The following is a 13,335-nucleotide window of genomic DNA, read 5'->3' on the forward strand; positions in this document are numbered from 1 at the left end:
ATGGGATATCAATGTTATAGAAATGTTCAGAGAAATTGTGAGATGCAGAAATTTGATACTCACTACAGCTATAAAACTAGACATCTATAATCATCAGACTCAAGTTGAAAATCTTTACTAAGTTACTGGAAATAAGAAAAACCTCTATTTTCATCTCAAGGTTGGAGAAAATATGCTCATTCTTAAAATTTCATGTAAACGCATCAGTAACATTTGGAAAAACAAAACAAATATGCCATCTAAAAATTACAATTTAAAAATGTGGTCATTTCAACGTATGTGCCTCTTAAAGTACACCCAGTTCAAGAGTAAGAAGATAAGAACTGTCTTACCTTCCATCTCGATCCCAGTCATACACCTCTACTTTGATTGTTCTGTACATGAGAAAAACATACACGTAAAGTTACTTAGTAAGATCAAAATAATGTATGGTTGAGAATTTAAAAATAAGTTGATTTTCTTAGCTAAAACAATGTACGCTTGCAGATTTTACAGATGAATTTGAAGTTTATTTTGCTAATTTCATTATTACAATCCAATTTGCATCTTAAAAGAGGCTTCTAAAATCTTCATTGATTCCTTGAAGAGAGTAAGGAGAGTCTACAGGGGAAGCATGTGCAGTTTGACAGAGCTCCTCAAAGACTTGGTATGCACCCACTTCTCCACTCTTGAAACTTGCTGTCTTGGAGCAGTGTTTCTCAAACTCAGCAAAGATCAGAATCATATGGAGCACTTGTCAAAACATGGATTATTGGACCTCTCTCCTGGAGTTTCTGATTAAGCAGGTCTGGATTGGGGCCAGATAATTTGAATTTCTATGAGATCACCAGGTGATGCTGACTGATGCTGCTAATATGGAAGAACATTATGACTTTCTTAGGAACTTTTCTAAGAACTTTCTTAGGAAAAAATGAGTCCAGCTAAATAAAGATATGATCTTATTAAATGAAAAGAATGATAGTCAAGTGACATGATAAATTTCAAAGTAAACTTAATAACATATTGATAATCAATAGTTCTATGATATGGGTGAAACTATTTTTCTATCACATGTAACAAAATGAAGATTGAGATTTTTACCTTCTATTTGCTTTTCTTTTGGGATGGATGGGGTTTTTATATTATAATCATACAATAAAGTTTCATAAGAAAAAAACTTTGATATTAAGAAATCTTCAGGTATATTGTGGGAAAATCCTCAGGACCACCTTACCCAGGTAATTGTGAAACATTAAAATCTCCTGTGCTACAACTACAGAACTTTTGTGAGTCAGCAATCATGAGTTATGCCAAATAACATTTTCAAGAGTATTTCAGGGTTGATAATATGTCTAAGCATAGTGTTGCAACTTTCGTGTTTCTACTTGTTCCACTCTAGAAGGACTGTACCATAGAAAAGGCTTAGGGCAATGAAGATTCTGAAATAACTTTTGAATAATAAATTAAAATTCAAAGCAAATATGCAATGTATTTTTGTATTTGCATATTTTCATTTTTGGAAAATAAGTTTAACCAAATTTTAATTAGCCGACTTACCCCACTTCCCCAAATCACTATAGATTTTTTTAAAAGTTATTTGAAGATTTTTGAATAAACTATCTTTCTTACCTGTCATAGTCTCCATTACATAATGCTCTGACTGAGATCTTGAATGCTTGCCATACTGGATTTAGAGTGTTTTTGACAACTTCTGTCTTGTGACAAATTGTAAAACTGTAAAGAAAAAGTTTTCAGTTATTTGCATGATTTGACTATTTTAATTGATCTATTGTTTTAGTAGCCATTCCTCTGCTTACTTTTTGTTCAGAATAGTCAGTTCTGCTGTTGCTGCTACATCACTTCATGGAAAGAGACACATGACTTTAAAACCTGAAAGATCACCTCACCATAATCTACTTTGCAATAAATTTACCAAAAGCAATCTGAAAATTAAATAAATCCTAAAGTTGTTTTGTAAACAATCTCTGTAAAAATTGTGGTGATATGCTGATGGAGTGAAAAATATCCATAGGTCCCTAAGAATATGAAGGTCGCCAGCAACTTTGAGAACAGCTTTGTTGGAGTGTAGAGAAAAGAAACCTGGTTTTAGAGTGGGTTTAAGAAAGAGAAGAGAAACTGAGGCACAATGTGTGAACTTTTAGTCTAGCTGTGAAGAAAAAGAAAAAAATTAGGCTAATTTAAGGGAAAAAAAAGGATTAATCACAGGAAAGGTTTTTGTTGTTCTTGTTTTTACTTTTAATTTTTGTTTTCAAGATGGAAGAAATATCAGCAAGGTTGTCTGGTAAAGGAAAAGATCTGGTAGAAAGGAAGCCACTTCTGATGCATGAGAGAAAGGTGGGAGAAATGTTTTTGTTTGTTTGTTTGTTTTGAGATGGAGTCTCTGTCGCCCAGGCTGGAGTGCAGTGGCGTGATCTCAGCTCACTGCAACCTCCGCCGCCCGGATTCATGCAATTCTCCTGCCTCAGCCTCCCGAGTAGCTGGGATTACAGGCGCCTGCCACTGCACCCAGATAATTTTGTATTTTTAGTAGAGACAAGGTTGCACCATCTTGGCCCAGCTTGTTTTGAACTCCTGATCTCGTGATCCACCTGCCCCGCCCTCCCAAAGTGCTGGGATTACAGGCATGAGCCGCGGTGCCCAGCCGGGAGCAGTGTCTTTTAAGCAGGTGAGAGTAGATGGGATTCTGAGCATCGGTGGAGGAGCTGCCCTTGAGAGGCCAGATAGTCATTCTGCAAGAACATTCAGGAAGGCAGAGTACATGGGCTAATGTTGTTGTGGGATCAGGAGGAAGCTCTCCAATTGCCACCATTTTCTTATGAAAGAGGATGCATGACAATGAGCAAAGAAGGAGGATGGGACATTAGTGATAAAGTGTCCGGGATAAAGAAAATGTTCATAGATTAGGAAAAAGAAGTAGAATTCCTCGGGAGCCCCAAGGGCCCATTTAAGTTTAACATCACATCATGAATCTACAGAAAGACCACTCGGTGTGTGGGTTCTTTCTTTATCTAAACTATTGGTTCTATATATCTAAAGAATTCCTAAGGAAAGGAAGACAGCAATTCAAAATATGGGGCAAAATTCATGAAGTCTTCAGCACGGTTTTCTGATTCAAATTCCAGTGTCATTTCCACAAAACTATTCAATCTTAAGACATCAATCAGCCCCTGGAAATGTTCTTCCTTCATGTGAATTTATGCAGCAGTTTCTGAGCTAGAAGCATTCAAAGTGAGCTTCACTGAAACAATACATAAACCTTCATCAAGACCTTAGTCATGAAGTGTTTCAAATGCAATTACCTAACAGTAATGACACATGAAAATACTAATAAATACCATAGTGAATATACTGCCCCTAACCCCCACGATGAAATATCCCCCCTTTGATAAGTCTTCAAGTTCATTTTCCTACTCTCAAACAAGAGGGATTTGTTTCTATTAAGAGATAAGATAGAAACATAATACTTTATGAAAGGATCAAGTTTTTATTACAAGACTTACGGCATTAGTGCCTTCTCCTTCCAGGTAGTATCCTCACCCATCTAAGGAAACTCACGTCATTACACTGACAGAGCCCAGGAAAATGTATCTGTGGTCAAATGTTCTCAGAGCTGACTCACCTGAAGCAATTTAGGAGTCACTGGGGGAAAAGGCATTACAAGTAAGACAGAGGGGCAGACAGAGAAGACTCTCGAAGGGTGATGAAGATGTCTAAAGCAGAAGAAGAAAATAAAAGTGGATAGGGCAAGTTAGGGGAGGACTATAGGGGCTCAGAACACAGAGAAAAGGCAAAGGTACCAAAAAATTGTTAAGAAAAATTCATAGAAAACAAATTACAGAGGGAAGGCAGAGCTGTATGTTGGTTTGTTTCAGAAACAATATATTCATTAAGATATATACATAAAAATAAAATACATTCTTAAAGATTTGCAAAGGGAATTTCTTCTCTTGTATCGTATTCTAATATATGGCAAGTCTTTGGTATGGTGATATAGATAGCTAAACAGATGATATCTAGATAGATGACAGGAAGAGAGAGAAAAAGAGAGAAAGAGAGACAGAGAGAGAGAGATTAGACTGAGAGACCAACTGACCATCTTCAGACCAACATGTTCAACTATCTACTGACTTTTTGGCCTCTTTGCTTATAGTTAAATCAAAATTTCTCTTATATTCCTAGTGTCACCAGCTGCAGTAATTAAATGCTTTTGACACTTGAAACATTTCCTCTGAGGGAAGGCACGTCCTTCTTACTGAGATATTTATGAGTCAGGTAGTCATTTGTTGCCTATTAATCGTTCTCATTTCTAATGTATTAGATACCATATATACAGGAAAACCTCATTGGTAAGAATTCCAGTGCTGGTGTAACTCATAACAATTCTGCCAGGAATCCAGTGTAGCTTTTCCTAACATTCAGAAGTATTTCTATATAAATATAATGTGTGTGTTACAAATAGTATTATAAAAATATATTTTTATTGAATAACAGGTATTAAGATACTTTAAGTGAGGCCATTTATCAAAAATAGCTATTCCAAAGGAAAATTATTACCCAATCATATATAAACGTCAAACTACTAAATAAATGTCAAAGCAAGAATATGAGTATAAGGTCATATAGTATGAAGGCTTTTAATTAATACTTCCAGTAGAAATTAAGTTTTTCTCTTTCTTATGAAATAAGCCACAAATACATTAGGTATTAGGCAATTTTTGAAATAGTCCCATATTAAAAAAATATTTAAAATAAAGCTAGAATCTTTGCAGTTAAAAATAGAGACAAAAAGTGAGGCGTAAAAGCATCTGTATACATTCAAAATACAACAAAGCCTATGTGTGCGTATACATACATAAAATATCTGGATCAAGCTGGGAAACTAGGTTTCTGTGTGTAAATATAAATGGAAAGTTTTCTGAAATGAGATTCACCAACTTTTAAAAACAGTTTTTTCAAATTAGTTGACATTTTTGGATTAGTTGTATTTTTCTTAATATTTAGATTTTATTTAATGAGTGAACTTTTTTTTTTTTTTTGAGATGGAGTTTCACTCTTTTTGCCCAGGCTGGAGTGCAATGGCACGATCTTGGCTCACTGCAACCTCCGCCTCCCAGGTTCAAGCAATTCTCCTGCCTCAGCTTCCCAAGTAGCTGGCATTACAGGTGTCTGCCACCACGCTCAGCTAATTTTTTGTATTTTTAGTAGAGACGGGGTTTCACCATGTTGGCCAGGATGGTCTCAATCTCTTGACCTCGTGATCCACCCGCCTCGGCCTCCTACAGTGCTGGGATTACAGGTGTGAGCCACCGTGCCCGGCTGTGAACATCATTTTTACAAGCATAATACATTTTCTAATAAAAGTATCACTAAGAGCATTAGATGTGTGATAAAGTGAAATTTTACAATTGTACAACTAATCTTTATAAAGAAAACTTTATTTATATTCTATTCAATAAGAATAAAAATAGAAAATTCAGGGAGCAAGTAGTTCATAAGAACATTTTCATTCAAGAAATTCAGAATCATTCTTGAGTTTTTCCTCTATTTTTGAAATGCCTGGCAAATATTATTTTCTTCACTCTCCAACATTTTTCTTATAAATAAAATTAGTGTTCAGATGCATATGACACTGACATTTTTACCACCAAAAGGACGGGAAATACACAAAATCTAATAGTATAACACTATAGCAAATATATCCAACAGTTGCTCAGCAGCTGCGTCAACAAACATCTCCCAATAAGTAGACCATCATTTTAAACTGGCCAGTGCATTCACTTTGAATAGCAAACTATCTATATTATGCAACATTTTATACTTATTACATGACAACACATTGTATAGTTTCATATATAAGTGTAGCATTTTTTCCCATTCTATTCCCCTCATTTTTAATTTCCAAATAACCTGTTCTCTTTAGCTGATATATTACACATAGTTAAAAAAACAAAAAAGAAAATATTAACTATATATAATAATATTAGCTAATGTTTAAGTTCTTCTTATGTGTCAGACTTAGTAATTTTTTTGTATAGTAACTAATTTAATCTGATCAACAACCCTGTGAGGTAGCTATGATTACTACCCCATTTTACAGGTGAGGAGAAAACGGAATCTCACATAGGTTAAAAACCTGCCATAGTACTATAGCTATTAAGTAGCAAGGTTATTATTTAAATCTAGACAACAGAAATTAGCCATATTACTAACAACTAAACATTCTCACAAATACTAATAGTACAATATGAATCACAAAAAATAAGTCAGATATATTTAATAGTAGAGCCATACATATTAAATTATGGTCTATAACTCATAAGGACATATTCAAAATTTATAGAAATTAGTCTAATCATAACTGGCAAAAGTATTCAAATTACTAGACTATAATGAACATTTTTACTGAAAGTTAGACTCAGATATTATTGGCAAAAAAACCCCATAAGCTCCATATCCTTCTCTAAGAAAATGGTTTTGGTTCAAACCTGTAACAAAATATATTTGTTTCAGCATTCGGGTTTTCACAAAATATAATTCTCCTAAACTATTAACTCAATGTTATAATTTTATAACAAATAAAGAGGAAATATTTCTATGAAACTGGAAATTTTTAATTTTAAGTATCAGACAAAACATAAAATGTTTATAAAGTTGCACATTATTTTGAGATGCAAAAAACATATCAATTTTTAAAATCTCAAACTATTTTACTTCATTTATCAATTTAATGAGCTTCTCTGAGAAAAATAATTATAATTCAAGTATCATCATTACCATATAGTTAAAATGCATAAAAGATAAATCTACCTGCCATCTTCATTACTTCGATAAAATACAAGGAAAGGATCTGATTTTCCAAAGAAGTCCTTCTTGTCCAATTTGTTTGCACAAAATTGCATCAAAACAGCATCCTAAAAACAAAATTAGTAAAACAGTTCAAGATTTTGGCTATAAATAACTAGAAACTGCAGATTACAAACAAGACTTGACAAGAAAACATATTTGCTATTTTAATGCAAATGGCCAAGTTTGGGAGAATTCCAGACAACATAAAATTACTTTTTAAAGGGTTATATGACTTTAAAAATTTTGCTGGTAATTTCATTGTAGTTACAAAACTATTACTTTTCAAAAACTTTTAACATTTTTCCTTTGAAAAGTGATATTAAGCTAGGTGATGCCGGGTACTCGATTTTATAATATAGGATCCTCATTCATATCTTCGGTTATACAGGTACACATTTTTAGAACATAGTTAAAAAAATTCCTGTTCATTAAGGAAATATTTACTAAGTTTTTACTACATGTCTAGTACGTATAAAATGTTGAGATGTATTAGATGATTAGATGGGGAATAAGAAAGATAAACATTGACCACATAGTTTATAATCTGGGGACAGGAAAGTTCCTACTTTCTTAATCATATACAAGTATAGTATAATGAATCAGTAACTACATTTAAAAACAATTTTCTTCTGTAACTTAAATTACAATTTGCATGTTAATTATTATGTCAAATCGATCATTTAAACCAATTTATGTACTCAAACACTCGCAACTACATGATTTAAAGGAAAACAGGCCAGGGTATCATAACACATTATTGATAACCATTTTTAAAGTAGAAAATGTATTGCTATTTAAAATCAAAATAAATGCTTTTGTGGGGTTGTGTGTGTGTGTTGTTTTTGTTTTTGTTTGAGACGGAGTCTCGCTCTGTCACCAGGCTGGAGTGCAGAGGCGCGATCTCGGCTCACTGCAAGCTCCATCTCCCGGGGTCTCGCCATTCTCCTGTCTCAGCCTCCCGAGTAGCTGGGACTACAGGCACACGCTGCCACGCCCGGCTAATTTTTTTGTATTTTTTTTTTTTTTTAGCAGAGACGGGGTTTCACCATGTTAGCCACGATGGTCTCTATCTCCTCACCTCGTGATCCGCCTGCCTCAGCCTCCCAAAGTGCTGGGATTACAGGCTTGTGTGTGTTTTAACTGAACAGGAAAGCTTAAAATGTTGGAAAGAGGTGAAGTGGCAAAGTAACTCAGATTAAACAAAGAGGTAACAATTTTGAATATTACGTGATAAAATGTTAACAATGTCTGAAAAAGCATTCTCTTATTCATCACTTCTTTATCTTACAGAGTCCAGCAATACTTACTAAGAATACACCTCAACTTTTAATTATTTTCTTTCCGTAATTCCAGGAGACTACACAAAACATGATGCCACCTTTATCATTCATTCATTCACTCATTTTCTTACTTAGCAAACATTTCACAAGCAATAGTCAAGCTAGAATCTTGGAATAGGGTAATGAACAAGGCAGTATCTACCTTTGGAAAGGTCAGATTTCTTAATTTCACATGTTCAAAAGTATTGGTATAGTGTTATTTTATTTTACTTTTAGCATGTAGCTGTGATAACTTCTATCAGAGGAACATTTATAACAGAGCAGGAAATACATTCTAGCAAGGTATAGTGACAACAGAGGTAAGGACAATATGGACATTACTGTCACCTCAGACCTCTCAAGCATATCATGTTCTTTTCAGATTTGAGGTTTAAAGATCAAAAAGGTCTATATTATCTATTATAGAAGCAGTGAAATAATCATTCTGGATGATCAAATTATAAAATCAAGGGCAGCATCGAAAAGGACGAGCTGTTTGGTTTAGTTTGTTTATTCTGAATGCCCTTTCATTTCCATATATATTTAAATGCCCTGGGGAGAGAATGGCTTTCTAAGAACATGGGGACATTCCAAGGACATTGTTCTTGCAGAAAAACATTACACTTTTACACATTTCTCCCAAAGCACCTGGGCCAAAATATAAACTTCCAAGAAACATTCTGTATACTTACAATGCATAATAGATAAATGAAATGTGTTTATTTCAAATAGATTGTGAATAAAACATCAGAGGTGTATTATTATAAAAGCATGAATTTTCATAGGCTCACTGGTAAATGTAATACTAAATTTAATTTTTCAAATTATATTCCTTAGGGCTTGCAAAATGAATAACTGATTCAAAATAAAGATTTATTTCAATGCAGAAAATTATATAGCCTTAGGAAAAATAATGTTCTTGCCATTACCCAGGTTAACAACTTAGCAGGGATTAAATGGTACATTTGTATCAAGCACAAAATAAATCTTGTTTGAGAGGAAAAGTATTTATATACTTTTAGAAATACACAAGCATCACTGCAAAGTTTTGTTTTGTTTTTATGCCTTATGCTTAATGTCACCTAATACATTTCTTAAGACCTCTCTTTAATACTCCACATATAAGGAACGTTCTATTGAATAAAGCCACTTGGATGTTTCACAGGCACTTCTAACATATTCCAATCTGAACATCTAACGTCTATCCATAAACTTGCTTCTCCTATAATTTTCCCAGCTCAGTTAGTGGCATTGTCATTCACCCAAGTGCCCAAGGAAGCCATCCTTGACTCTTCTCTTTTCCTGATCCTTTATCCAATCCACCATCAGTTGCACCATTTACCTCTAAAATGTTGCTCAAATCTTTACTTTGGCTCTGCTGCCACCACCTCAGTCCAGTTCAATCTTATTTCTCACCCAGACATGTTCAGTGACATTTATTCCTTACTCCCACTTCCATTCTTTGATGTATCCAATCCATTCTCCATTCAGCAGACAGAATAAGATTCTTGAAACATGAAAAATTCATGTTGCTCACAACTTAAAATGCTTTAAGGCTTTCCCTTGCATTTAGGAAAAATGCAGAACTTTTACCATGGTCCGCAAAGGCCAACATCTAATGGGTTCTGACCAGCCTTTTCCACCTTCAACTGGCAATGTTTTAGCTCGATCATCTCCCACTGCTCACCCCTGGCCATCTCACATCAGACCCACACATGCCTTTCCCACCTCAGGACCTTATACAGCTGTGTCTGCTGGAATTCTTATCCTTGGGCTGGCAAACACTACTCCTTCTTTAGGTCTTAGCTTAAATGTCACTTTCTCAAAGAGGCCCAGTGATCCCCCCAAGGCTTAATATAAATTAGATCCCTACTGTACTCTCATAATATATTTGAAGCACTTGGCACATATCATGACATATATTACCTGCATAGTCAGCCGACTAATGTCTCTCTTTCCCACAAACTATGTGTTCATTAAAAACAAGGACCAGGGTTGGGAGTTGCGGTGGTGTGTTTTGTACTGTTTTTTTCTTGCCATTCTATTCTAAGCATTCATTCCAAGGACATAATAACATTTTGTAAACACTGCTCAATCAATCAACAAAAACAAAAAATATTCTGTATGAAAAATTTCAAGCTACTTTTAAAATACTACATAAAAGGCCAGGCATAGTGGCTCATGACTGTAACCCCAGCACTTTGGGAGGTCAAGGGGGGCTTGGATCACTTGAGTCTGGGAGTTCAAGACCAGCCCGGACAACACAGCGAGACCACATCTCTTTCCAAAAAAAAAAAAATTAGCCAGGTGTGGTGGTGCCTGCCTGTGGTCCCAGCTAGGAGGGAGACTGAGGTAGGAGAATCACTTGAGCCCAGGAGCTCAAAGCCTGCACTTAGCCAAAATTGTGCTACTGCACTTCAGCCTGGGCAGTAGAGTGAGACCCTGTATTTAAAAAAAAAAAATACTGAGTGAAGATACACTCCCAACATAATTTCTAAACTACATTAGTTTTTACTGTGGCATTTAATTAAGTATAAAATTTGCATTTGAATAAAACTGTATCAAAATAAGTTGAGATAATTAGGATTATTACACTACAAATAAATATTTGTATAAATTTATGAACTATACATCTCTTAAATGCTACCATTTCTTTCCTGTAAAGTATCCATCTAAAGGAAGTATTAATAATATTCACATTTTTAGAAGAAAACATAGAGCCTTGTGATATTGGCCTTGGATATTATTTCTTGGGTATGATACAAAACCATAGGCCACAAAAGCAAAAGTACACGTGGGACTGCATCAAACTACAAGGCTTCTGCTCAGCAAAGGAAACAGCGAACAGAATAAAAAGGCAACCTACAGAACAGTAGAAAATATGCTGTGGTTGCTATGACTTGTTTGTCCCCACCAAAGCTCATGTCAAAATTTGATCACCAGTGTGACAGTGCTGGGAGGTGGGGCCCCATGGAAGGTGTTTGGGTTACGGGCGCGGATCCCTCATAAATAGGTAGGTGCTGCTTTCACAGTCTTGAATGAGACTGGATTAATTCTCTCAGAATGAGTTCATTCTCTTAAGAGTGGGTTTTTATACAGCTAGGGTGCACCTCAGGTTTCCCTATGTTCACAAATGTCTGCTTCCACTTTCACTTTCTCTGCTACATTGTGAAACAGTATGAAAGCCCTTACCACAAGCCGGTACCATGCTCTTGAGCTTCTCAGCTGGTAGAAGAGTGAGCTAAATAAACTCCTTTTTAAAAATAAATTACCTAGTCTCAGATATTCTTTTATTGCAACACAAAATGGACTAAGATACTGTATACCATAAAGGTTAATTTCCAAAATATATAAGGAACTCCTACAAATCTTCAAAAATACTGCAAAAACTAAAAATAAATAAAAATGAAGAATAGAAAATCAACCCAATTTAAAAACGGGCTAAGAACCTGAATAAGCATATCTCTAAGGACATACAAATGACCAACACATATATGAAAGGTGCTCAACATCACCAATCATCAGAGAAATGCAAATCCATACAAAAGATTAGCTCACACCTGTTAGAATGCCTACTAGCAAACAACAAACGCAAAGGGAAGAAGTGTCAGTCAGGATGTAAAGAAAAGGAAACCCTTGTACACTGTTGGTAGGAATGCAAATTAGTGCAGCCACTGTGGAAAATAGTAGGAGGTTCCTCAAAAATTAAAAGCAGCACTACTGTACGATCCAGCAATCCCACTTCTGGGTATATATCCAAAGAAAGAGACTGAAATCAGTATCTTGAAGAGATATCTGAACTCCCATGTTCATTCTAGCATTATTCACAAATAAGATATTGAAGCAAATGAAGTGTCCATCAACAGACGAATAGATACAGAAAATGTTATATATAATTTATACACACACATATATATAAAACAATGGAATATTATTCAGCCTTAAAAAGGAAGAACATCCATCCATTTGCAACAAGATAGATGAGCCTGGAAGACACTATATCAGTGAAATAAGCCAGCCATAAAAAGATAAACACTACATATTGTAACCTAAATGAGGATTCTAAAATAGTCAAAATTCTAGAAGCAGGGAGTAGAATGATGGTTTCCAGGGATTGAGGGGAAGAAGAAACTGGAAGGTACCATCAAGGAGCACAAAATTTCAGTTATGCAATATGAGTAAGTCATAGAGATCTACTATATGCAGTATAATACCTATGGTTAACAATACTGCACTGTATATTTTAAAATCTGCTGAAAGGGTAAATCTTATGCTGTTTATTATCACAAAAATATTAATAAAAAATAAGCAGGGTAGGGGGAACCATTGTAAGTGACTAATATATTATATGACATCGATTGTGGTGATGGTTGCATAGGTATATACCTGTCTCCAGACTCACCATGCTGTATACATTAAATATGTCCAGCTATTTGTATGCCAATTATACCTAATAAACTGGTTTTAAAAATTGTGATTTTACAAATGCATAAATTAAAGCTTCAACAATATAACCTCACTCAGCTAAATAGTGAAAAAGGCAAGACTAAAATGTAGGTGAGCTGACTCTAAAGCTTATGTTCATTTTACAAGTTAATAACTGACAACTCGTTTTAAAGAAAAAAATGTACATTTTTATGATGTTGTAGGTGAATTAAAATGATCGCATTCAACATTATAAATAATAATGCCCAATACTTTTAATGTTCCCTAAAGTATAAATTTAAAAAGCATTGATTCTTCTGAAGTAACTATGAACATTGCTTTGAGTACACTTGTGCATTCTACTATACTAATGTAGTAATGAAATACTATTTCAAGTTTATTAGTATTAAAAATGATGCTGATGATCAATAAGGCTGTGGCCAAGAATCAGGACATAGAAAACATAAGATGAAGTTACACCAAGATTTGAAACAATATTGATAAAAATATTAATCTATAATCTCTAAGTATGAGAAATATGTGTTGACTCATTGAAAGATAATTCCAGATGTTACTGAATTAATTGTAAAAGAGGGATAAAAATACCTAGACCACTAAATGACACATTCCCTTTCATTTACTAAGGCCTGGTAAAAGAATTTTCCCAGCTCTTCCAACAGGAGAGTAGAACTGAGAGTGGAAGGTATTTAGGATGCAGCCTGTCCATACTCAACCTATGTCTTGG

General features: G+C 34.6%; 1 protein-coding gene across 3 annotated transcripts in view; it reads right to left on the minus strand.

Moving 5' to 3' along the window:
• Window positions 1-13,335, minus strand: part of CPNE8 (copine 8) — a 231,768-nt gene that overhangs the window by 109,371 nt on the left and 109,062 nt on the right. For all 3 annotated transcript variants that reach the window (XR_009209480.1, XM_032173689.2, XM_058426966.1), the window contains exons 8-10: window positions 6,808-6,911; window positions 1,609-1,713; window positions 333-374 (exon numbers count right to left, since the gene is read on the minus strand). Coding sequence is in view for 2 of the 3 variants with exons in the window: in XM_032173689.2 (XP_032029580.1) it covers window positions 333-374; window positions 1,609-1,713; window positions 6,808-6,911 (251 nt within the window). In the remaining variant the exon portion in view is untranslated. The remainder of the gene's footprint in view (window positions 1-332; window positions 375-1,608; window positions 1,714-6,807; window positions 6,912-13,335) is intronic.

This window comes from Hylobates moloch, unplaced genomic scaffold, assembly GCF_009828535.3.
Source record: "Hylobates moloch isolate HMO894 unplaced genomic scaffold, HMol_V3 SCAFFOLD_13, whole genome shotgun sequence".
Classification (NCBI taxonomy): Eukaryota; Metazoa; Chordata; class Mammalia; order Primates; family Hylobatidae; genus Hylobates; species Hylobates moloch.